We start from the raw sequence: 25332 nt of genomic DNA, 5'->3' as shown, positions 1-25332 counted from the left end.
ATTTGGGGTCACTTAGAACCATCCTTACTTTTGAAAGAAAAGTTTTTTTTCCCAATGAATATAACATTAAATGAATGATAATCCAGTGTAGACATTGTTAATGTGGTAAATGACTATTCTAGCTGGAAACAGCTGATTTTTAATGGAATATCTCCATAGAGGTACAGAGGAACATTTCCAGCAACCATCACTCCTGTGTTCTAATGCTACATTGTGTTAGCTAATGGTGTTGAAAGGCTGATTGATCATTAGAAAACCCTTGTGCAGTTATGTTAGCACATGAATAAAAGTGTGAGTTTTCATAGAAAACATGAAATTGTCTGGGTGACCCCAAACTTTTAAACAGTAGCATAATTCTCAGTAAAAAATAAATAAATAAAAAGATGTGGAGATGTTGGTCCATTGATTTTCTACTGTGGGGTTTGATTTTTAATATCAAAATTAAGTGTTACTTTTTCATTTCAGACAACATCCTAATGTTCAACTTAAAAGCAACAGAATGACTGTAAAGTGATACAATTTTGGATCTCTTGACATTTAAATGAAATTGCAGACGGCTGTAATCAGTTTTGTTGTGTCTATGGAGTAAAGGTCAGTGGGATGAGTGGCTTTTAGACATTGCAGTCTTAATGACTCATTTATGGACAGAATGAACCCAGGACTAAATTAGCCATCTCATTAATCTCAGCAGACATTATAGTAAACACATGAGTTCCACACTAAACTAGGACAAGAGCTCTTTCTAGTTAACTAGTTTGGAAAAACTTCACAGAAGTGACGCTAGACAGCTAGCATTCACTGTTACATCAATATCTGTGAGTATGAGTGTGCATAAGTGTGCACGGCTGCCTGTGCATGTGTTTATGTATCCTTGTCCAGCAACAAATATTATTAACCTACCAGGAGTGGAGGGCAGCTTCTCAAGCTCACCTGGTTTATTTCAGGCTGTTCCACGGGGCTTTACAGAAGCTAAAAATACGGTATGTTATAATGGAGTTTGTCATGCAGAGGAAGTTGTTAAGGCCTGGATGTTGGCTCGGTAAATACTCCAGGCAAATGTCCATGTGAGGACTTAGGAATAGCTGGCCTGTTTGGAGTTAGCCCACAAGCATAGTTTACATAAACTCTACTGTGCACACAGGAGTTGCCTACAGCTGTTAAATACAAAATGAACACATTTATTAAAAAATGCCAGTTTCTGGTGTGTGTTCTGACATGTTTTTTTCTGTGAGACACACCCTTGGTCCTGATGAGGTGTTTCAACAGCGATTGACATTTATCTTCCTGCTGGCAACATTCTCTTTGCCTTTGTAAACATTTAGAATAGAAGGAATCATTTGTGGAAACTGCTTATGCAGCTACGGCAAACAATTAATCTTTCTGCTTAGGTAACTTAGCCAGTTCTGGCAATTACTCTAACGCTGGCATGTAGTGTATCACCAGGAGCTATTTCTTCTGGAAAAGTTCATAGGTGCACAAAGAGCTGACAAATTAAACATTATATTTCATCTTAAGGTCATGCTGAAGCTGAACACATCAGATGTCAGTGGATGGGACAAACCTGGCAGCTATTGGCAGCCATGACACAGTGGCAAAGGTGTGTCAGAAATAGGCACTGATGCTGTGATGTGGTGAGCAACACTCAACACCACATTATTAAGATTCCAAATGCACTACCAATGGTGCACAGTTAATCCAACACATATACACATTTGTATTCACACTGTTTCAGGCTAGTGGTTTTGGGCCCAGGATAGAAACACTTCAGGGTTTTGTTGTTAATAAAAATCATTAAGTGTTTGCCTGTTCTCTTGTCTCACTTGCTATAACTTGTAAGCAGGAATCTGCCTTTGGTCGTATAAAGAAAACTGCTTATGGCAAGGAAGCGTCTGAATGTTCACTGCACATCCAGCTGCTGGGACAAACTCTACCATAACTTTACAGAAAAAGATGATTGTGCATATTAAATAAATAATCATACATTGCAATACAAACATTTCAAAAGGCCAGAAGTAACTTCACTGTAATGTTAGAATAGCTTGGTATCAGAACTGCATGAAATCGAATAGATAAAAAGTGTATATTTTTATTATATAGAGGCCGAACTTAGCGTATCTCTGCACTGAATAAGATATCAAACTGACTGATTTGATCATGTGACTCATACACAGTCTGGGGCTCCAGTCACACATTAAATTCCCTGCCCAGAACAATTCATCCATGACGTTCTGTTTGCTTTTCTATTTGTCAGTGATCATAGTGTCCATCACAGTGTGCCCCACCAACCACAACACTTAGTTATTATGAAATATACTAAATTTCAAAATAAAGCAGTCTTTAGTTTAAAGCATTTTTATATTATGTATTAGTACCCAGTCCATATGTCTGTGTAGATCTCAGTCATCTAGGTCATGGTAATCGTAAGAACTTCAGTAAAAATCAGCTGGACTTCTCTTTTAGGTTCTTGAAAACGCTTCACTTTCATCCAAAAGGCTTCTTCAGGTCTAACTGACTAATGGGGAGTTACAGAATTTATAGTCACTTCAACTGGAGTGACTATAAATTCTGAATTCGTCTTCAAGAACCTACAAGGAAAGTCCAGTTGATTTCTATTGAAGGGCCTATGATTACCCAGTACATATTTACTCTTTTTCTGTGTCTTCACCTTCCTGTTTACATCTAGTTAGGCTACAGAAACTTCATATAGCATACAGTACTTATACATTCCAACATCAAGAACATAAGAACCACTTCTGTAAAAGCTCAATTAGCCCTAAAAGAGGCTAAAATATCTGTATAACAAAAGAAAGCAAAGCAAAACTGCTGTGCTGGTCTCAAACTGATTAGTTAACCTTGGAAATGGCAAATAATGTTTGGCTAAACTGAAAGAGAACATTAAGCACCATTTTCTTGCCCTATTGATGTTATAGTAGGGTAGGAGTCAATGTAAAATACACAATATAAGTTAACACAACAAACTATCAATTGCTCTATTTCCTACATGTTCTTAGAACTGGATTTCTGTCCAGTAACTACTATTTGACATTGTTTTGGTGCACTCAAAGGTAAACTGTCAGTTGACGCTGTCTACACTGCAATGGAAACAGAAGAACTGACAGTGACAATTAGGGAGTTATTTCTTCTAAAATCTGTACCACTTCATGCCTACCCAAGTTCCTGCACTGGAAAGTTGTCTATTAAAATGTTTTCAAGTCTAAAGTTTGCTTTGTTTTCTGAAGGATATTTATAATAAATGAGTAAAGAGACATTAAGATGGAGTATGTTGCTGAGTTTTTTAGATAGAATATGTCTGCTCTTCTGATTTAGCTGTTTAAATCTAGCAGTTTCCTGTGAGATGTAAAAGTTTAATTCACCAAGTACAGAAGACCTCAGTACCTGTAGATCCAGCCATGTAAATAATTAACAACTGTCCCTGACATATATCAGATAAAATTCAAAAGGACCCAAAATTCAGTGTATTTAGGCCTGACTGATTGAATGAAAAATTGACTGGGTAATAAAGTGTTTGACAGCTATAGTCACTGACCTTGACATGTCCGTTCATCTGTGAGAAGCTTGTGGCCTTTTTGGCAGCTGCATTCGAAGGAACCTACTGTGTTTCGACAGTAGTGATCGCAGCCTCCGTTGTTCTCCAGGCATTCGTCAATGTCTGAGTGGAGAAATGACAACAATAAAAAGTGAGAAGCAGTAATAAACTTAGTGTTGAAACTCAGCTTATGATTTGCATGTTCATTAGACTCCATCTGACTTACATTTCAGATGCATTTTTGAGCAAAAACATAAACAGAAGGATCATGTCATAGCCTATAACGACATCAGCAGCCACTGTGCCAGTAGAACTTATTTTTTAAAATGACTTAAAATTAGCTATAACACTGAGCCTATGACAAACAGGACTGTGCAAAAGTTTTGGACACTTCAGATATTACTCAGAAACATTTGATCTATTATTGTATAGTTACACATTAGTTTGTCCATAGGAAATGTTGTATTTAATACATTATCCTTTCATATAAAACAAAACCATGCCAGGATGCTAAAGCAGCATACAACACGGCAAGAGTGAGCATAACAGACACATGGTAGTGATCTAGGAGACACCAGGGTCTCACACAGGCATTCATTTCACAGCACACAGGTGTTTCCAAATGTGCTGTCCAAAAACTTCAGCAAAAACACAAAGAAACAGTTGAGGACTGGGAGCACAGTGGGCGGCCGAAATGAAAAAAATCTGCCATTTGGTAGACAAAAGACACATTAAGCTGACTTTCCTTTGAAATTGGGAGAAACCAGTGGAAACATGGTGATACAGTCTGGAGAGATGTAGTTAGAAGTGGCCTTTATGGAGGCTTGCAGCCAAAACATGATTCCTTTTTTATGGAAACAAAGCCAAGTAACTCACCTGTGCAAGAAAATACAAGAACTGGGTCACAGCAGCAAGTGACCTGGACTGATGAATGAACCAAAAATAAAATATTTGGCTCTAATAGAAGAAAAATTGTTGGTGAAGTGTGCCTACAAGCAACAGATATGCATATTGGAGGTTCATGCAGGTCTGGGGCTGTATTTCTACAAATGGACTTGGGATAAGAATTGGTGACCTCCGAAAATAGTGATTATTACAGATTCTTTTCCAACACACAATGCCATCATCTGGGGTTAGATGGATCTCAAACCACATTCTGCAGCACAACAAGTCCAAACATATAGTCTTAGTCACAGATAATTATCATCATCCACAACTAGAACAAGGAGTTCTGCGGTGTGATCCCACACAGAACCTGGATTACATGGAGAGACACCAGACACAAGACAGATTAAATCCACAGAAGAACAAGTTCTCCAAAATGGCGGAACAGTCTATCTGTCAAAACCTGGAATAACTAAGTGCAACTGGTGCTGTGTAAAAGGCAAAAGGGCATCATAAGAAAAAACTATTTGATGATTTTTTTTTCTGTTTGCTGCACTTGGTAGGACAGTAATTAATAAAGAAATACTATTCAGGCAATATTGTTAATAGCACCCTTACATCACAGCATTTTTCATGTCCAAATATTTCACACAGAACAGTTGATGTAAAGACTATGAGCTACACAGAAGATTTAGTGTGGTCCATGTGAAATGTTCTTCATTGTGCATATTAACTGTATATGAAATTGTCCTTTCACTATATAACCAATATGTGGTGTGAAACTGTTAAACCTTCAGGATATAAATGCAGAATATAAAAGTAACACTGCTCTAGATGCTGAACAGCCTTATTAAATCTGCATCAGGTCAATAAATTAAAATGCAACAGAGAGGAAACCCTTTATAAATATGTGTCAAATCTTTCAAATCTATCGCCAGGAAGGTCAGTATTAGCATTAGAGATTCAGATATGGAGTTGCTCTTTATGTGCTTCAGGCAACAGATTTGGCAGCACTGAAAACTGTCATCAAACTTCCATCATTTTTGTTGTATTTTTTTATTAATTTTTTTAAGTTTCCAACTGATCTGCAGTGTTTCATCATGGTGTATGAACTGGAGTGATACATTTCTTGTATGCTTGTTTAAGAGGGCTTTAGTGGGCAACGTGGAGGTTTAGCTCTGGGCTTATTCACAGGAATCCCCCTGTCTCATCCCATGACACGCTAGTTACCTGGAACTAATAGAGTCTAGCTGCTGGCAAAGGAAATAGAGACAGAGACTATCATTGAGAAATAAGTCTATTAATGCTCCTTCAGTGACTATTTGAAGGGTTGGTGGCAGCCAATACAAGGAAAAAATCTTTATATCTGATCACCCTCTAGCATTTCAACACCTCCAGTCCATCATCTTTAATGTGAATTTCCCCTGGCATGGGGAGAAATAAAGGACTTATTGTATCTTATCTTATCTTATTTCATCAAGGAAAAAATATAAGATAATATTGGGGAGAGTAATGACTAAAGGTAACACTGATACACATCTCTGCCTTCTTTATCTTTGCAATAGTGTATGTTTTTAGAGACTAAATTCCTGAACAAGATCGATTTTTGATGAACATATCTGCCAAGTTGCACAGTGTTGTGCAAACCATTTTCTGACCATGCTTGGTTTGTATTCCTGACAATATCTGCTCATTGTAACTAATGCATGATCAGCTTCTTATCGTTATGCTTACACAAGTCACGGCACATCACTAAAGTTAGGGAAAGATTGATCAAACTAAATGTTGTTTCAAAGCATGAGATACAGTATTTTACACAGACTGTCTTCAAAAGATGGACATACTGATCCCATCTATTGGTTTGTGGATTACTGTTTTGAAGCCTCAACTTTGGCATTTTGCTGTTGTCACCATGTTGGCCTTTTGAAACCAGATGTAACAAGAAACTAGCAGGGTGGATCTGACTGGAGAACCCGATTACAATGCATCATCAATATGGTAATGACTGCTTTATCATCTATTGTCCCTTTAAATGGGACCCTAATTTACAAAACGAACACCATGCTGTATTAGAAAATCTGAAACCATAAACTGATTAGGGCAATGTTTACTAAGGTAACAAATCAAGAGAGAAGTAGGATAATTTTCAAATCAGAGTTCGTTTTGCAGCCAGAGAAGTCTCCCAATTGGCTGTTAGAAAGAATGCATGTTTAAGTCACTTCCACATTGGCTACATCCATTTTCATACACAGTCTATGGTTCTACTTTACACTGAGCTAAACCATGAACCAGCTTGCTACATTGGAAAAATTCTGCATCACTTATCCTTTTTGCAACACTTAAAAGTCACATTTGAGTCTCACAAAATAATTTGATGATACTGCCAATGATGGAGTGGTGAGAATAGTCTTCCCAGTTGTCCACCTCAAGCCTGGTTTATACCTCATTCATAGCCATCATTACAACATCTTATCTACCTCTCATCCAGAACGACTCTAAAACTGGCAGGAGCTTGGATTGAAGAGCTTACTTCAATCTAAAGTAGTCTATGAGCAGGTGTTATGATGCTGGAACAACACTCATGATGGTCCTAAGGACAAACAAATAACCAGGCAAGTGGTCATGGGAGAAAGTGTCTGCTGAATCCCATTGGACAAAAACCTGGGTAGCTGAGCTCTAACTGGGGTGTGGAGCAGAGATCCAGAGGCATCAATTTTTAAATAATAATAAAGTTAATGCAATTGCCCCCGAGAGACCATGATTAGGGCCAAGGCACAAACCTGCTGACAACTGCCAAGCCTCCAACCTCATTTCCTTGCCTCATCCATCTTATACTGCGTTCGGATGAACTAAAATGCTCTTTTTGATGGAAGTACATCTTGTTACTCCTTGTGTATCATTTATGAAATACATAAAAGCTGTTTGTTAGCGTCTGTAAAAACATGTTTTCTAGAGGAGAGGTAGAAGAGGTCAGGCTGGAAAGGGTGAAAGAGAACCAGGGAGGTAGAGGAGAGGAGGAGCAAAAGAGGAGAGAGGGCAATAGTCTGGCAGATTATACAGACTAAGCCTTTTTTGATTGGTGCCCTAAGTGGTGAAAACTGTGAGGGATTAACACCTAAGCCCTTGAGCCCGGGAATAAGTCGAGCAAGACACCACAGAGAAATAGAGGAAGAGTTAAAGGAGGATGAAGAGAGAGGAAGGAGGAGGAATAGAGAAGCCAGACAAGAGAAGAAGAATGTAGAAAGAGATAGAAAGTAAGAAACAGAAGGAAAAACAACTTGACAAAGGGAAATAAATGAGTGACAGAAGGATGGAGGCTGCAAGCAGAGTAGGAAGGATAAAAAAAAGGTAGATGACAAGATCCCAGAGCAGGTTAAAATTAGTAGATGGATCGAGGTAGTAATTCATCCAGACTTTCACGTGTCAAACCAATATCTTAAGACGCAAGAAAAGCATTTCACTTTAACAGTTTTTACACATCACTATTAAACACTTTCACTTCAATTTGCTGATGATGAGCTTTTTCCCCTTCATGTTGGCAGTCCCACAATTGCTCTAAAGATGTGTAAGATAAGATTCAATTTTACTGAATTGTAATATAAAATACCCTTGTGGTCCAAAAAGCATTTTCCCACAGACAACCATCAAAAAAAGGGTTACTATTACAGTTACTACTCTTGTCTTATGAATTTTGAATCCTTGCAGTCTTTATGGACTGAGCATAAACTTAAAAGCTAGAAAACCATTCCCAGCTTAGTTGTTACACTAAATCAATGAGAGAAATCAAAATGTTTACGGGCCAAAGGGTTTGGTAAACAGTCACTCTGGGCTACAATATTTTGAATGATGCCATTTTCTTCATGACTACAATAACCACAACCCTATCTCACAAAATGACATTCCTACACAACAGAACAGAAATGCATTTTCTCTCCCAACGGTAAGACGATCACATAGTAGGAAATGCTTCCTCTTTGGAAGAGCCACAAAGTGAACATTAAAAGTTAGAGGATAAGTCAGACAAGACTTTCACCCAGGAGTCTGTGATTCAATGAACCATTAATCTTGAGCCCCTTTCAGACATTCCTTTCAGTTTCACTCCTTTCAGTTAATGTAAGAACATGTTAGTTTCATGTCTGAATGATCACCCTGGTCACTTTTTCAAAAAAGCTGAGTCAACATTCTTACTAAGTTGGACCTCGTAACATTTCTGTATCACTTTCAATGCGACAAAAGCCCGAGCTGCAAGATTCTGACCTTTGGGTTGTATGAATCAATCTGGGTAAAGCTTTTTGCGCATACTAGCACCAGTATCTGGCTGAAAACATTACACAGAGTACAAGACAGTGTTTGCTGCCAAAATCACAAAACAACTTTGAAGTATATAAAGTTTTGTCTCATTAACATAACTACACAAATTCATATCTGTCACAAACCCAGATGTCCATAAAAACAAATGTTTACTGCGATGAAGATGTTAACTAACAACTCTGACTAATGATACTCACCAATAATGAATCAACAGCAATAATTTCATTCATTACCTATAAATAGAAATTATCCCTGATGTGGAGATGCTTTATTTATTGAATTTCCCTTCGGGGATAAATAAAGTTATTGTATTGCATTGTAATAGCTGACGCAAACAAGTCTCAGTTTCAGCATTTTCTGCAACACCATGCAGAACCCTCTGGTATGTTCCTAGTTGGTCAGGGGTTCATTCTACAGCAAGATAATGACCCAAAACATAAGTCCAAGCTCTGCCAGAACTACCTTAGGAAAAAAGAACAAGATGGTAAGCTTGAAAACATGGAATGGCAGCACAGTCTCTAGACTTAAACCCCATGGAGCTGGTTTGGATGAACTGGACAGAAGAGTGAAAGCAAAGCAACCTACAAGTGCCACACATTTATGGAAACTTCTACAACAGAGTTGGGAAGAACTTTCTGAAGAATATTTGATTTCCATTGTGGAAAGAATGCCATGAGTGTGTTTAGCTGTTATATCTGTCAAAGGTGATGCTTTGATGAGTCAAAAGTTTAGAATACATTTTGGATTCTACATTTTTTATCTTCATTTTTTTTTGTTCTATGCTTTCATTTGAGAGTACAATTAGACGTTAGCATGCATAATTTCCAGTAAAAAAAACTGAAAAATTGGGGTGTTTTGAGGGCTTTTGACGGGTAGTATATGTCATGTATCACATGCCTCATGTTGTATATCCCAAGTTTCATTTTCACTTGCTGTTTAGCCAGGTTGAGGCAGCAAAATTACCAGCCTATACCCAGAGAATATTATGGTTTTGGTTCAAATACAACCCCTTCACAACATATTTGAAGCTTCTCCTCCATCTTTTCAGTTACCAAGGTTACAAGTCCCATCCCATCCAATAAACGGGATTTTGATGGATTTTGAGGTTGTGAGGAAACCAGTAATCTATTCTTGACTATCACTGAATTCATGACTAGACAAAATGTTTATGAAATCTTGACTTGCACAGTTATATGGACATTGCACATATGAAAATATTTATAAAGTATGTAGATTTGTGGAGCTTGATAAGTTCAGACCCAGCTATTAACAGGGTCAATATGAGGTGGTGGAGCACAGAAAGGTCCAGTCAACAAACACATTCAAACAGCCTGAAGAGTAGCGTGATAGGTGCCCTTATAAAACAGCCAGTAACTCAGCCACTGTGTTTTTCCATCAGGGTAGACTCAGGCCTCCCTGGTCTGATCATCTCACTCTGTATCCTCAGGGAGATTCTACTGAATGAACTCTTCATCTAAATATGGAGCTGAGACAGGAATCCACAACGAGTTGGCTGCATGCCGCTGTAAAAATGTAGTAAACTCTCTGTCCCGCTGTGCGCTGTCAGCGGCCTTTTAAAGGGATTGTCCCTCCAACTGGCTCAGCTAAAACGGATTTCCCTGTGGCTGGAAGAGAATGAGGCTCAGGAGCTTTTTTAAGGAGAGTGGGACAGGTAAGGGCATTTGAGTACAAATTGCGTCTGTCTAACATCCTACATGTGATGTCATACCAGGAACGACATATTCAGTCTGCTTTTATCTTTTTACTTTCTTTTCCTTCTCTGCTGCTATACACTTGAATTTCAAGGATTTTGATCTTTTAACTCCTCTTTCTCGTGGTCTTATTTTATTTTGTTTTTCATTTTACCACAGTGCTTTTCCTCCCATGCTCTGTTGTTTTATGTCTAACCTACAGTGCCAGCGATCTCAAAAGATTTCAAATCAATGAGTGATTTCCCTGTTCTTGTGGGGCTGATCTGTATCTGTGAGACAGCAGGAGGGATGACTGCCTTTCTCCCTTCAGGTCACAGTCTACTGGCACACTTGCCAATCCTAGGACTACAAAAGGCAAGATATTTCTTGGAAAATTTGACATCATGATTTTCTGAATCTGGGTAATTTTGAGTAATCAATTAATAAAATAATGGCACTGAAATCTGAAGAAGAAAAGCTTCTGGAGTGATGAAACCTGGATTCTCTCAGGCGTGTTGGCAAGTAAGACATGTACACAAAGTGAGAAACACACACACCATTCCTCAACGTTCCCTCTCTGCCCACGTCGTCTCCGCTCTAATGCCTATGTAAAAACAGTGGATACCACCCCGGGTCTACCCAACACAGACAGACACAGCTTCATAATTACTCTGGCAGCTGCAAACACTGGCAGAACCACCGCATCTACCCACACTTAATGGCCACTCTGGGGATGGCTGAGCCTTATAACTCGGTATATAATTACCCTTAATGGAGCTTAAATAAGCTTTGAGCCTAAATAAATACATTAAGCCTCCACACATCTTGAAATGATAAAGCTTAGAGAGAGGAGAAAGAGGATAGATAAAGGCTAGTCAGAGGGAGGGTGAAGGGAGAATGGAGGGTGGCCTGACATGTGGTAGCTCAGATAAAATCAAAGTTGTTGATCTTGTACCATCTTTCTCTGGTATTGCCAATTAGCTCTTACACCTAGTCATTTCATCAATAGGCTTCCAAATGTCTTTTACCCACTTAGTGTAGTGCGTGAATGAGACTGTAATGCTCATTTTAAACAAAAACAAAGCATTGAATAAATAAAAGATGAGGTCCAAAATACACTGCCCGGCCAAAAAAAAGTCGCACACTCTAATATTTTGTTGGACCGCCTTTAGCTTTGAGTATGGCACTCATTTGCTGTGACATCGTTTCAATAAGCTTCTGCTGTGTCACAGCATTTATTTCTGTCCAGAGTTGCATTCATTTTTCACCAAGAACTTATATTGATGATGGGAGAGTCGGACCGCTGTGCAAAGTCTTCTCTAGCACATCCCAAAGTTTCTCAGTGAGGCTGAGGTCTGGACTCTGTGGAGGTCAATCCATCTCCTGCTCCCTGATCCACTCGTTCACAATGTGACCCCATGAATCCTGACATCATCATCTTGGAACATGTCCATGTCATCAGAGAAGAAAAACTCCACTGATGGAAAGACCTGGTCATTCAGTATATTCAGGTAGTCAGCTGATCTCACTCTTTGGGAACATAACGTTGCTGAACCTGACCAACCCCAGATCATAACCCTAAACCCCACAGACTGGTAGACACTAGACATGATGAGGGCATCACTTCATCTGCCTCTCTTCTTACCCTGATGCCCCCATCACTTTGGAACAGTCAAAGGTTCTCCAAGCTGTGTTGGATTCATCATCTGGGTAACATGAATGGCTGTACAAAATTTAACAAAAATACACCCAAATGTTAACTGAGGCAAGTTTGTCGATGGTTGAGGATGACTTCCATCTCCAGAGCAGTGCTTCTAGCATGGCTAAAAACGTGGCATTTTTGCATTGTCTGTGTCTGTATATGAGTCTGAGAAGCAGTGGAAGAATAATATTATGAATAAAATCTGTGTGTGCACATGAATGGGCATCTAGATGTCATCACACTCCAACATCTGGGGTGCCAGAGGCAATCTTGCAGGAGGAGTTTGTTAATGAGGACAGTCCTAATTAACTGAATAGCACTTCACATTAGGCTGCACATGGACAGCACTGAGAAGCAAAAAAAAGGGTTGAGTCACATTGAGAACTGCCCCTGCTTGTTTCCAGCAATCACGCAGCCGAGTAAAAAGCATGCATTCATATGCACAAATGTGTACACACATACACACATGCAGTGGTGATGTTATGTCTGTCGCTCCAATGTTTCTTTCACAAATGCGCAACTCTTTCCACCACTGTCTGCTCTGGGAGAGACAAGCCATTTGTAACTTTATACACGATTTGCACACTGCTGTGTGTTTAGACACACAGACACATACTAGCTGTCTCCTGGGATCCATCTCTGGCATTTACCCGAGACAATCAATATCTTACTCCAGCCTTCAATCAATAGTTGCATCCTATGCCAGAAGCTGTTTGTCTGTCTAAACATCAGGCATTTCAAATCTTTTACTGACATATTTGCTGTCTGTCTATGTATGACATGCAATTTGCAGGTTTCTCAAAGACAAATTTTATATATATTTTTTAACCTTTTTAAAGGTATACTAAATTGGTGATAAAGAAAGAAAAAAGGCAAAAGGAGTGTATTTCCAATTGAACATAGCTAATGAAAGTTCTCAGAACATCTTAATATACAAAAAAATAGCTTTACAACTTGTCTCTGACCAACTATACGACCTAAAAGTCAATCAACATTAGCAAAGAGGGAATGTTCAATGGACTCAAAAGCAAGGTGCTTCTATCAAGCCTAAAGCAAGTTGGTCTCCAACTGTAATACAAATTTTAACATAATTTCAACAAAATACATTACTGTTACATGTCAGGAGTTTAGGTGCACTGACAACAGCAGAGTCACGTCAGTGCAGTCAGGTGCAGTGAAACCATAACAAAAAAGAAGGCACAATTACAATAACATAAGAAAACAGAGTGTTGCGTGTATTCATTTGAGAAAGGTAACATTTTAATGAAGTTACATGCTTTGTGTCCATCATGATTCATTTGCAGTATCTTTTCATGGAATTTAACACTTGAAGTTTTCAGTTTGAGACACACGTGTTTTGATAAACTTTTGAATTTCCAACATTTCCATATGTTTAGAAATGCACCTAAATACTGAAACTACTTCTTATTGTTCAAAGGAGTGTCTGGAACAGTGTTCAACAGTAGACAAGTAAGTAGTGAGCTGTGGTTCAGAAGTTGTATGGCTGATAATGGAGAGCTCAGAGCACAACATCCTCGATAGCTTCAAATGCAGTGGGTTGAGAATTTAGTCAGATCCATTGGGCCTGGACCATTGGACAGAGTCCCAATTTTCAGAATTTTGCTAATGTACACCCCCTCAACAGTTTTGAAATAAGGTGGACTTGTAACAAAAATACTGAATTAACCAACAAGGAAGTACATGCCTTTTTTTTTTTAGAAATCTCTAAGCAAAATATTCTGTAACTTAATAACACAAAATATCAATAACCACAATAACAGGTCTCTAGCAGAATGGAATTTTGATGGAATCTACTGGTAGTTGAATGGTAATCTTCAGGGAATGAATATTTCTTCCAGGGTAGATTTTGGAAATGAACTCTTCACAACGCTGTAGTGGCCACGGAGGAGGTTGAGAGCCAAATGAGAAGGCTTGCTAACATCCACCTGGGCCAAAGGAAACAAGCCCTCCACCCCTTCGCCTGCTCCTCTGCGAGCCTCAGGGCTGTGTTTGAGAAGCCCAGTGTTTGGAATGAGAAACCCGACTCCAGAAGCGACCCTGATGCTGCCGTGGAGCTCGGCTGCCTGATTAAGAGGCAGCGACCGACCAAATTGGTCAGTGCTGTGGCATAAAACCAGTCAGCACCAAGGAGGGTGGAGTGAATGAACCCTAAGTCCTCACCTCTGATCCCAGCAGCCAATGGGTCAAGAGAAGGGTCAGGCTGTTATGTCAGAATGCCTGTCCACCTGACTCCTTGAAGTACTGAGACTGGAAAACAAAACATGCCGATACAAATCAACCAGGAATAAAATCCTTGTCACTTTTAAACTTGCCTGTAGGAATGCGGTGCTCATACCTCCACAGTCCAAGCTGCACATGGTGGAGAGGAGCTATGTGATTTTACCAAATATTTGCAGTAAAAAGCAATTAAATGGAATACATTTGCAGAAACCCGAACCTCCACAAATAATTACGGAGGGAGGACAGGGGATCTAGTTTTCTTGGAGAGTATAGCCTGTCTTCGCAGGGTGTTGCCAGTGGAGAGGACAGACATCAGGCCGGGAGGCAGCGTGTATTTATTCAGGTATTAAATGACCCCAGCGCTTCATTTTGTTTAATAACAAACACTCCATGGGTGCATGTGAGCCAAGGGAAACGCTCAGTTTTACACAACAATTAAACAGCTAATGATCTGGGTTCGCTTTGGCCCTAACGGGGACTGGAAACCACACTGCAGTCATGTAAGGTGATAGCAGCCACACGATTAAGACTGGGTTAGTGTGTCTCATGTCTGAATTTGGTTGGTCCTTTAATATGTGACTGTTCGCTTAGGGAACAGAGACAAGAGAAAGTGTACCAACACGCCATCCCTGTCTCCCAGAATAGCATCTTAATACAACTTAGCTGTTTTCCCAGTTATGTAATGGTGCAACATAATTGCTGGCTCGATTATGGTCTGAAGCAACTTTTTGGAATGAGAGATGCTCCTCGTTTACAAACTGCATTAGAATCGACAAAAGTGGTTGGGGTGGATGAAAGGCACACAAAGCACTCAGATTTTTGTGCAGCAGCATATCACTTATACACTCAATGTATCATTAACTTGCATTAAGCATAAAATAATTAAGTTTCCTTTAAAAGAATTCTGTGTTGCAATTTAGAAATAGTTTGCATACTAAGCACACCAAAATTAGTGACGTATGCACTTTTTGAAACCAGTGTAATAATTTGAGAGACAATAGCTCAAAAATTGGAACAGCACTGCTCTCCTTTATCTGACTATCCATCTACTGGACATTTTGTACTTGAGCTGTTTTCAGGCAATCCAAACATTTGTGCATTTTCCAAATGCAACAACCTCCCCCTTTCAGGGCCATTTTCAAGTTAGAAAAAGCTCCCACTACAGGGTAGCTACTTCTGAGAAGCACAGAAACACGGCTAACAACGGGTATATTTAGAAAAAATAATGCTGATTGGTTCAACTCATTAAGGTAAACAAATACAATTTTTCTGTCCTCTTAATGTCCTCATTGAGTAGTAATCGTCTCCTCTCAACATCATCTTCAATATGGTAATATTCAACATAAATGCTAACATAAAAAAACGTCATTGTTTTATTTCCTAGATGTGGACAGAACTAGAATTATATTGTTGCATTGGTGCACTCAGAGTAAAGCTACAGTTGAAGAGCGGAGACAGAAAGGTTGAAAGGGTTGACTATGGAGCCTTTCCTATACATTTTCTCGCCACCTTGCGGCTGCCCCGAGTTCCTGCTGACTAATCTTACATTCTGTGTTCTATTCCAGTCTGGTTGTTTTTTGGCAAATAGATCTGATCATGGCCTTGTCTTAATTTGATCAGACGTTGTGTGTCAGTGTGTGTGTGTTTGTGCGTGTGTGTTTTCAGGTCTTTTCAGGTAGAGGAGGAATGCAGGCCAGTGGGGACGTGTCTCGGGTGCCAATACACACCGTGTATTGTGCAGCACAGCACACCGACCACACGCTATCCACAGCACACACAACCACGCACACGCACACCCAAACCTCCATGAGTTTGTATGTGCACAAAATGCAGACTAACATGCAACCTATATGTGTGCTAATTAACCCGCAGAAACCAAAGAAAGCATGGACACACACATATCCTACAGGAACATCTAACCTCCAATGTGCACCTTCTAATCAAACATCTGGAAACTGTTAAAAAAAAATCTCTCCCTGTGTCTCTCTCTCTCACCCAGTTGTCGGCACGAGAGCCCGTGATGAACCGCCTCCTTGGGTTGGCGTGTCTGTCATCATGAGAGGCTGAACCGCCTTGTCTGTCAGCACAGATGAAAGGGCGTTTATCAGACTGGTGGGTTTTAAACATGCCCTACATAGTTTATATTGAAATGATTATGATAGACAGGCACGACAGGGCACATCCCCTTGGCTTCAGAGCGAGGTAAACGCAGACAGAGAGAGAGAGAGAGAGAGAGAGGAGGAGGGCGAGCTGTCTGTCTTTATCAAGCAATTTAGTGGCACATTAGATGAGGCCACCTCACAGTGTGGCACTTATCTTGCCGCTAACTACTATGTTCAGAAAACTGCTAAATGCAAGCAATTATACCCAGTTTATGCACTACAATACGCTGCTAACAGGACTGTGATTACATGTGCCACCAAAGTCGAACCACACCCACACATAGGCATATACACATATGTATAGGCTTCAGCTAGAGACATTGATTGGCTAACTCTCAGTCACTGCAACCTTTGTGTGTTGTCACCAAGGTTACAGAGAGCCTCGGTCACACAGAATGACTTTAAATTAACTGAAAAAAATGTCACTAAAGAAAGGACTAAATCACAAACATACTTGGAAAATTTCAGATCCAACTCTGGCCAAATGGAAGGAAAAAGCATACTGGTGAGTGATGGCACTTCAACTGAAGAACAGAACAGATCCATCAACACAATGAAAGCTACTTTAAAGAACTGTCAACATCATTCACACCAGCAACATTAAAACCAAGGTGACAATTCATAGAAGAGTCACCTGCAAGATGGTTCTGATTTGAAATACACTGACAGCAAACTCCACATCCAAACACATGGATGTGTAGGTGAATGGGAACTCCAAATTACCCAGTGTGTGAATGCACTTTTCTACAAAAGCACTTCAACAAGTTCTCTGCCTCACCAAAAACAGCAGAGGAGAAAGATTGTTCTTGCATCACTTTTCAACAGACATCTTTAACTTTATCGTACTTGGTCCACTGACGTTCAAGCTATCGCAATCGTAAAAGTCACATCTTAAGTGTCCAGATACTCTTTGACAGCATGAATGACTTCATCATCACTTTAAAAATGACAACAATGCCAGTGGGATTTTAATTTGGGAATGAGCCAGAAATCAGACAGCACAGATCGGGTGAAGATTCATGGAGCAACAGTTTAAAGCCACGTTTTGCTGCCACCTGTGCTGTGTCGATGGGTGCACTGTACTGGAGCAACAGCAGCTAGATCGAAGCTTTCCTCTCCTTCTTTCTTTGATTGCTTTAAACATTTGAGTTTTTGTGAACAGAAATAAGGCTTTACAGTACACAGTTATGCCCCAAAATGGGACTTATGCCCCTTGTTTCCAGGAGAGGCTGAGAACTTTTTTAAGTACCTTCGTATATATGCTAAACAGGCATATAGGGTCTTATCAGTTGCCTGCTGGGATAGGTTACACCCTGAAGAACCAAAACTGCTTAAATATTAACAAGTGGCTAGCCTATTTAAAGACAGGAACCATGTTCACACAATATGTGTTCAAGTCTGACCATGAGGTCCCTACTGTCCCAGATCTTGCTGGCTCCTTTTAACTCCACATCCATTGTGTCCACCACCTGCAGGCAAAGGCAGACATCTATGCATGCTGACCCCTGCCATTACAGACAGGTTCTAGGTTTGTGGAAAGTCCATCCATTATCTATACATCACTTTATCCTCTGTAGGGTCACAGAGGGGTTGGAGAGCAAGTCCCTCCATAAACTCCAACTAGTTCAGAATGCTGTATCCCAGATCATCACCAGAACACTTTCTCTCCACCACATCACCCCTGTTCTCCAACAGCTTCACTGACTCCCAATCACACACCGCATCATCTATAAAACCATGCTGCTAACCTTCAAGGCCCTCCATAACTTCTCTCCTCCATACCTCACTGAACTCCTCCACATCAACACACCCAGCTGGACCATCAGGTCATCTTCCTCATTCAACCTCATCATCAACCCTGCCCGTATGACCACCATGGGGTCCAGAGTCTTCAGCCACTCTGCCCCCTGCCTCTGGAACTTCCTCCCACCTGACATCCGAAACATTGACATGCTAGACATTTTCAAATCCCATCTCAAAAGGTACCTGTTCAAGCAAGCATACTCACTCTGACTTCCATTTCTCTTTTTTCTTTTGTTTTTTAAAAAATTGTGAAATTTCCTTCTTTTAAACCTTTGACATTTTTAAGTTTTATACTGTTGATGTGGTTGTGTTTTACCTTTGTTCGCTTTGTACGGTGTCCTTGGGTGTTTTGAAAGGTGTCTATAAATGAAAAGTGTTATTATTATTATTATTATTATTATTATTATTATTATTATTATTATTATTATTATTATTATTAATAATAAAGATGAACCCAGGGCCTTCAAGCTGTGAGGTGACTGTCCAACTAGCCCTGGTAGTGAGTCACTGCAGCTAAATTTTTTAAATCAAATTTTTGAGGAGAAAAAACATTATTTTTTCTCAGCAATGACATTTGGATTGAGTTGAAATCAAAACAGTAACTGTCTGGCTTGATAGATACAGTTAGAAATAAGAGGCACAGCATATTTTTGGTAATTTGGGCACAGACACAGAAACAAAATGTTCTTCCTGACAAGTCCTTTAGCCTTGAAGCAGATGTAGTTGCCACTTGTTGGGCCTTTGATTACTGGCACACTCTAGTAATTTAAAATGATGAGTCAAGAAGTGAGTCCACACTTAGAGTTTTGAAAATATCTCCCAGGAGACCTATGGGTTATTTCACAGTGTTTCTCCACAGTCTTTGAGTTAAGTGTCCTTAACATCTAGCTGTCCTGGTTGGTGACCGGTTGATAGATACTGATCGATGTGAGCTGCCTGCACTGTGTCTCTCAGCTACCCTCAGTGCTGGATTTATGAAGCCTGGGGGCTGATCCACAGCCAAATTATGTGGGCGTGGCACAGCTGGACTGCACTCCTATCCATCTTCCCCACTCAACCTGGGCCCAAAAAACCGTGGGGGAACTTTTCATTTTTCCACCTCTGTAAATGCTGGGTTCTGTCAGGACCACAAATCACCCGAGGACACGGAGTGGCGGAAGAGATGTTTTCTAAGCATGCAGCTGCAATTCTTTTCATACCTGTCAGTAGATAATGCTGCTTAGGAGGCTTGAAAAATTGTTTCCATTTTCATGTACATACCCCAAACCCACGCTTGTCCCTTATTTTGAGGCTTTTGTCATATAAAAAATTCCACTATCAGTTGTTTCAGCAAAACTTCAAAAGAGAAGAGGTAGGGTGGATGCAGTGACCCTGCAGCTGATTCTATCTGTAGCGGTTTCTCATTGTTGCTTCATTTATAAGTGGGCTACCTAGTTATGGTGCATAACCATATTTATCTGTAAGTTAGTAGAAGCTATATAGCCATTTAAAGTGAAAAATTTATTACTCTATTGCATAAATGTAACTGAGGAGAATTTCAAACCTTACTGGACACAAGTAATATATACTTTAATGATGTTGCTTTCTGATGTACAAACATGTTAATTGAATGCAAATATGCAGCCAGAAACAGCTCCTTGTAATTGTGATAATTATGCTGCAGTTGTACGTATTGCTGATTGGTCTTCTAGTTGAGGGCCGTTGCGGGTCCACTGCTGTATTTACGGCATCTGCAGCTGGATGGTGCTGTCTGTGTTAGTGTGTACGTCATAGGTGCAGGAGAGAGAGAGAGAGAGAGAGAGAGAGAGAGAGAGAGAGAGAGAGAGAGAGAGAGAGAGAGACAGTGGCCAGTGTGGGCCTCACTGTTCAAACATCTCAAAGTTTGCCGACACGTCGTCTGCCTGGCAGGACTGAGACAGCTCCGGCTCCAGGATTTCACACACCTACATGCCACATTCTCAGACTGCCTAACACTCATTTTGCAAGCACACATACAGTCTGGAACATACACACAGAAAGCATTATACAATTTATAAGAGCACACTCACATCACACAAGGCGCCTGGATTCTGATATCCAAACAGCAATGTTCCTGTCACATGACCAATGCCTTGTTGCTATGACGATTCCTATGTCTAGGGCATGTCGATTACATGTGGGGTTTAGTTGGGCAGTGAAGTGCCCCGCCGTTTCATCTTTCCATCCATGCTGAGAGGAAGAACAGGCAGAAGGAGGTTCGACTATCAACCACGAAATATGTGACAGTGGAATGTGGAGCTTCATTGTCCTTCTCTCTGTAACTACAAGTCGACTCACAGAACGTCTACTGTACGCCACACGCAACCAGTACACACACATGTGTAGCCATCATATGATGCATTTTTACATTCACATTCTTAGATCTACGATCTATGTGACAGAGGGACAAAATTCACTGTCTTTCTTCTGTACTCAAACGATCTGATACAGAGGCATCAGCAGTTTGAGTTGGTCAAATGAACTGGGCATCTTTAAAAGCTGCAATGTAAAATATTTTCAGATTAGGATTTTACCTGTCCTTTTAATAATATCATGACCTCTCAGATTTATCTTCTGACTCTTTGAAGAGGCCCGACCCCCGGGTTTGAAAACACTGGTCTAAGCTACCTAACTTTACGTAGTTGTAACTGTGCTAGTTGTCCTACCACTGTTATGCTGTTTTATGTCTGGTTGAGCCCTAAGAATTCTTTGCATTACTACTGCTTTGCTATCATGAGAGACTGGATGGTTTCTAATTTCCTGCAACTGAATTAAGTTATAATTAGAAGTAATCAATGAACTTACTGGTGTTGTTCCACATAATTGCACAACTCTCCCTCAGAGGAAAGATTTCTGAAAACAGCTGGAAGCACCAAACTGAACTTCAGCTCCTGTAATGTTTTGTCAAAACCTGAATTACATTAATTACAGGTGTGGTTTTATTTCAGCTTTAATTTCAGTCCTCATAGCAGTAAAGTTTTATGGCCATGATCATGGCAGTTTGTAATAGATGTGAAATTGTAGGACACAGTGAATGAGAAAGGTATTTTATGATTTTGACACTCAAACATTGCCTTTTGCTCTGTGGTGTTTTGGACCAATACTGGTTCCTTCTGTAAAGCCCTTTACATAGCTAAAATGTGTCTATTCTGCATACCTATCTGTTAAAGTGAAGGCATGCAGACTTGGGCCATGTTGAAAGAACAACAGAAATCTTACTAGGTTCAACCTAATGAGACCGCCATCATGATTTTTATAGAAAAAAGGATAAGAGTTCTCATTCAGACTTCTCATATGTCCAGGTGCCGTCAGACTAACACAAATAAGTGCATGTCTGAAAGGGACTAACAAGACAAACTGACAACACGTTACCATCTCTGCACCACATTAGAGGTAAGAATATGATTACTATAACAGCCACTGACGAAACTTTTCCAGAATATTTATATATGTTCCTGTGAATATATGTGACCAAAGTTAAAAAGAGAATGTGTCTACTCACAGTCCTCTCACTGCTGCTTTGTCTAGCTCTGAAGAGAATGCAGATTTGCAGCCTATAAAGACCAGTCTGTGACTCAGCTTGAACCCACAGGTCAGCCTCATTCCGTGAGGCTGTTTGTTTAGAGGAAAGTCAAAACGCTATAATAATCTGTTTGGGATGTTACGGCCCATGCTGCGGCATCCTTTCCTCGGACCACCGTCATTGACGTCACTGCTTGGCTGTCGGAAGTGGAGAAACGCTCGGTTGCAAAAGCAACAACAACAAGCAACAGCAGTGCCAATGACCGCAACCGGAGCTTCGTGCCGTTGGAAGTGAGGCAAATGGTGGGGACAGGGTTTGGCTCTAGATCACTCAGATACCATTCATAGCAGGCACAGGTGGACCTGGCCTGCTCTGCACTCACAGAGGTCAGTCCATAGCAGCAGCGCACCACTGACCCTTACAGCAAGGCCGCACACACTTCATGTCTTTACTGACCTTTGCAGGTTTTTCCATCAGGCTGCAGGGTGAAGCCCACAGGGCAGCTGCAGCGCACCCCTGTGGCTGTGTCTTTACATGTCCTGTCGCAACCACCGTTGTTCACAGCACAGGTCTCTAAAGATGGCGGGACAGAGATGAAAAAAAAAGAAAGAGAAGAAGGGGTTGTTAACATGTACCTCCTGCTTCTGAGGCATGAAACTACAAACACTGAAGGCGACTGTGGGTTGAGGCAAAGCTTCATGTCTTAGAAGAATACACAATCAAACAGCAGCACTGTGGGATATAATGTATTCTTGTGTTTTCTCATGTAGCTTTGTCAACACAGAGATGAAGAAATTACATCACAGGACCCCAATTTTCATGAATAGAGACATTTTATATTTTGATAGAGCTAGATACAATGTTTATACACCAGGAGTGGCATCAGGATCTATCAGACAGTATATCGTTGCAACAAGACAAAAACACAAGACACTGTGCAGCCAAAGGAGGGTGAGGAACTCTTTGGCCCAAAGGTCGGTCCAGTTTCTAAAAGTGACAAGAAATCAGTTAACACAAATACAAAGGTAAGGTTAAGGTAAGTAGATGGAAAAATAAAGTTAGTACATTGAGTGCTGTAAGTGTAGAACACACTCGGCAGAACCAGCGTGTATATTTTCCTCCAGAAAAATGTTCTTGTACATGGTGCAGATAAGGTTTGCTGGGACTTGTGAATATTGCCAGAGCTGATCCTAAAACAAACAAGAGCTCATGGTAACTCTAGCTCACCTGCCCAGCTGCTGTTGCTTTAGCAAAGCTCAGCACACACTTGCCCAATGGGCCTAGAAAAGTGCTGAGAAGGCTGAAATCTGACGTTGACTCATGTTTGTTGAAAAGAATTCATTAAAACTATACCTAATAAGGACATGAGTAACTGTTCTGCTTTTGGGTTTGACTTCAGTAATCCCAGAGAAAAGTGTATTTCTGCATATTGTCATTGTATTGAGTACATCAGCTAGGAATTTTAGGAGTCTTCACAGTTCTTGTTCTTGTAGCTCCAGTAAAAAACAAACTGGTCAGGTTCAAAACATAATTTTAATTCCTAAAAAGATGCCATTTTGGAATTCAAAAGGTTTTTAGTAAGCAACATGTAAATCAGGGATGCCCCCCTCCTATTTGGCAGCTTTTCCAATTTAATTAAAATGCCAGGAGATTGTGTCCCTGAGTGAAGTGAAGAGGGAAATAGGAAAAGCCCATTCAGAGTGGCAAACGCATCCACATCTTGAGGTCAAGGCATTAGCATAATGCCCTTTCAGAATGCAGAGTCACAAACACATCGGAGCCAAGATGGCTGATGCTTTCTATCAAGAAACAGGAAGGTATTTGTAGATTTGTTTGTGTTCCCTCATGCAGCTCCAAACAACATCAGTCTCACGGCTTCTTCCCTTAATCTCTGTTTTCTAGCCTGAATTTGTTCCTCGCTGTGTTTATCTGTCAAAGCTCTGTGTTCATCATTTGCAATCCTTTTCATGTTACCCTTCTTTTTTTTGGAAGTTCTGAAGATAGATTACGAAACTCTTTGAAACATCAGGCTCTTGCTTAAATGGAGACATTTTCAGGATAAGAGCAGGCAGCTTCATAGATGTTGATTTCAAGAAAAAAGCTGCAAAAAAGGAAAAGCTGGAAGAAGCGACACTCCATCATCCCCACAGCCTGTCGGATGGACCCTGTAGGGTACAACAGCAGACCCCTGTCCTGTCCCCACTTCCCAGGTCTCTGTCAAGTGTATGTGTCTGAGAATGAGTTGCATTAAGGTCTATGTGCCTGCACAGATGTTTACAGTCAGTAGTACTTTCTGTGTGCATGTAAAGGTGTATGTATATGTGAGCAGACTTGATGTGTGTGGAAGTGGTGTTTATGGGTCAAAGTGATTTATACTGAGTACAGTGGGCCCTATCATTAGCTGAGTCTGAGCACAGTCCTGCTCAGAGCCCCTCTCTCTGCAGGCCACGCCCAGCCCTGCCCAGCCCCAGGGCCAGGCTGAACACGGGAACAGAGACGAACCGCCGGGCCTGATTGATGTGCTGGACAAGCTCCTCATACCACCCTCGGCCCCCTGTCCAAGCCTCTACACCCTCGAACATTGCATATTTCTTTCCCAGTCTGGTTTGTTCAAGAGGGAATGTGTGGTGGGGCATATTTTTGCATGTAGCTTCTCTTACAGTAACAGGAATCACCAATGACAGATTCTAATCGCATCGTCTTATACAGTTTGAGAAATGTTTAATAATTTCATTTGTGGTTTTCCTTGACCTAAAAAATAACTTCTTAAATGCAAAGAATAAGATCAACTTTTTTTTTTGCAACATTTGGAAAAGCTGGTGTATTTTCTGTTGACATAAATAAACACTAGAGGACAAGTAGCACTGGTAGCTTGAAGGTGTGAGTGAATCTTAACTGCATTTTGGCAGCGCTAAAAAGTCCAATACACATTCTCTGTAGTTATGTACACTACCGGTCAAAAGTTTGGGGTCACCCAGACAGTTTCATGTTTTCCATGAAAACTCACACTTTTATTCATGTGCTAACATAATTGCACAAGGGTTTTCTAATCATCAATTAGCCTTTCAACACCATTAGCTAACACAATGTAGCATTAGAACACAGGAGTGATGGTTGCTGGAAATGTTCCTCTGTACCTCTATGGAGATATTCCATTAAAAATCAGCCGTTTCCAGCTAGAATAGTCATTTACCACATTAACAATGTCTAGAGTGGATTTATCACTCATTTAATGTTATCTTCATTGAAAAGAAACTGCTTTTCTTTCAAAAATAAGGACATTTCTAAGTGACAACAAACTTTTGAATGGTAGTGTACGTAGAATACAGAAAAATAGTCCTGAAGCATAAAAATATGATTTGTGCTACGTTGTATGCATGAACTGGGGGTGAAATATGAGCCATTATGCTGGAGAAAGCTGGACTGGTTAGAACTGAAGTGCATCTGTT

The 25332-nt window shown here is 40.3% G+C and overlaps 1 protein-coding gene across 2 annotated transcripts in view; it reads right to left on the bottom strand.

The window, feature by feature from the left end:
• scube1 (signal peptide, CUB domain, EGF-like 1) overlaps positions 1-25332 on the bottom strand; it is a 118495-nt gene that overhangs the window by 17592 nt on the left and 75571 nt on the right. For both annotated transcript variants that reach the window (XM_023299765.3, XM_023299766.3), the window contains 2 exons: positions 22340-22456; positions 3548-3670 (listed from right to left, as the gene is read on the bottom strand). In XM_023299765.3, the coding sequence (XP_023155533.1) occupies positions 3548-3670; positions 22340-22456 (240 nt within the window). The remainder of the gene's footprint in view (positions 1-3547; positions 3671-22339; positions 22457-25332) is intronic.

The sequence above is a fragment of the Amphiprion ocellaris genome, chromosome 21 (genome assembly GCF_022539595.1).
Source record: "Amphiprion ocellaris isolate individual 3 ecotype Okinawa chromosome 21, ASM2253959v1, whole genome shotgun sequence".
In the NCBI taxonomy this organism is placed as follows: Eukaryota; Metazoa; Chordata; class Actinopteri; family Pomacentridae; genus Amphiprion; species Amphiprion ocellaris.
This window is presented reverse-complemented; position numbering and strand designations above follow the sequence as displayed.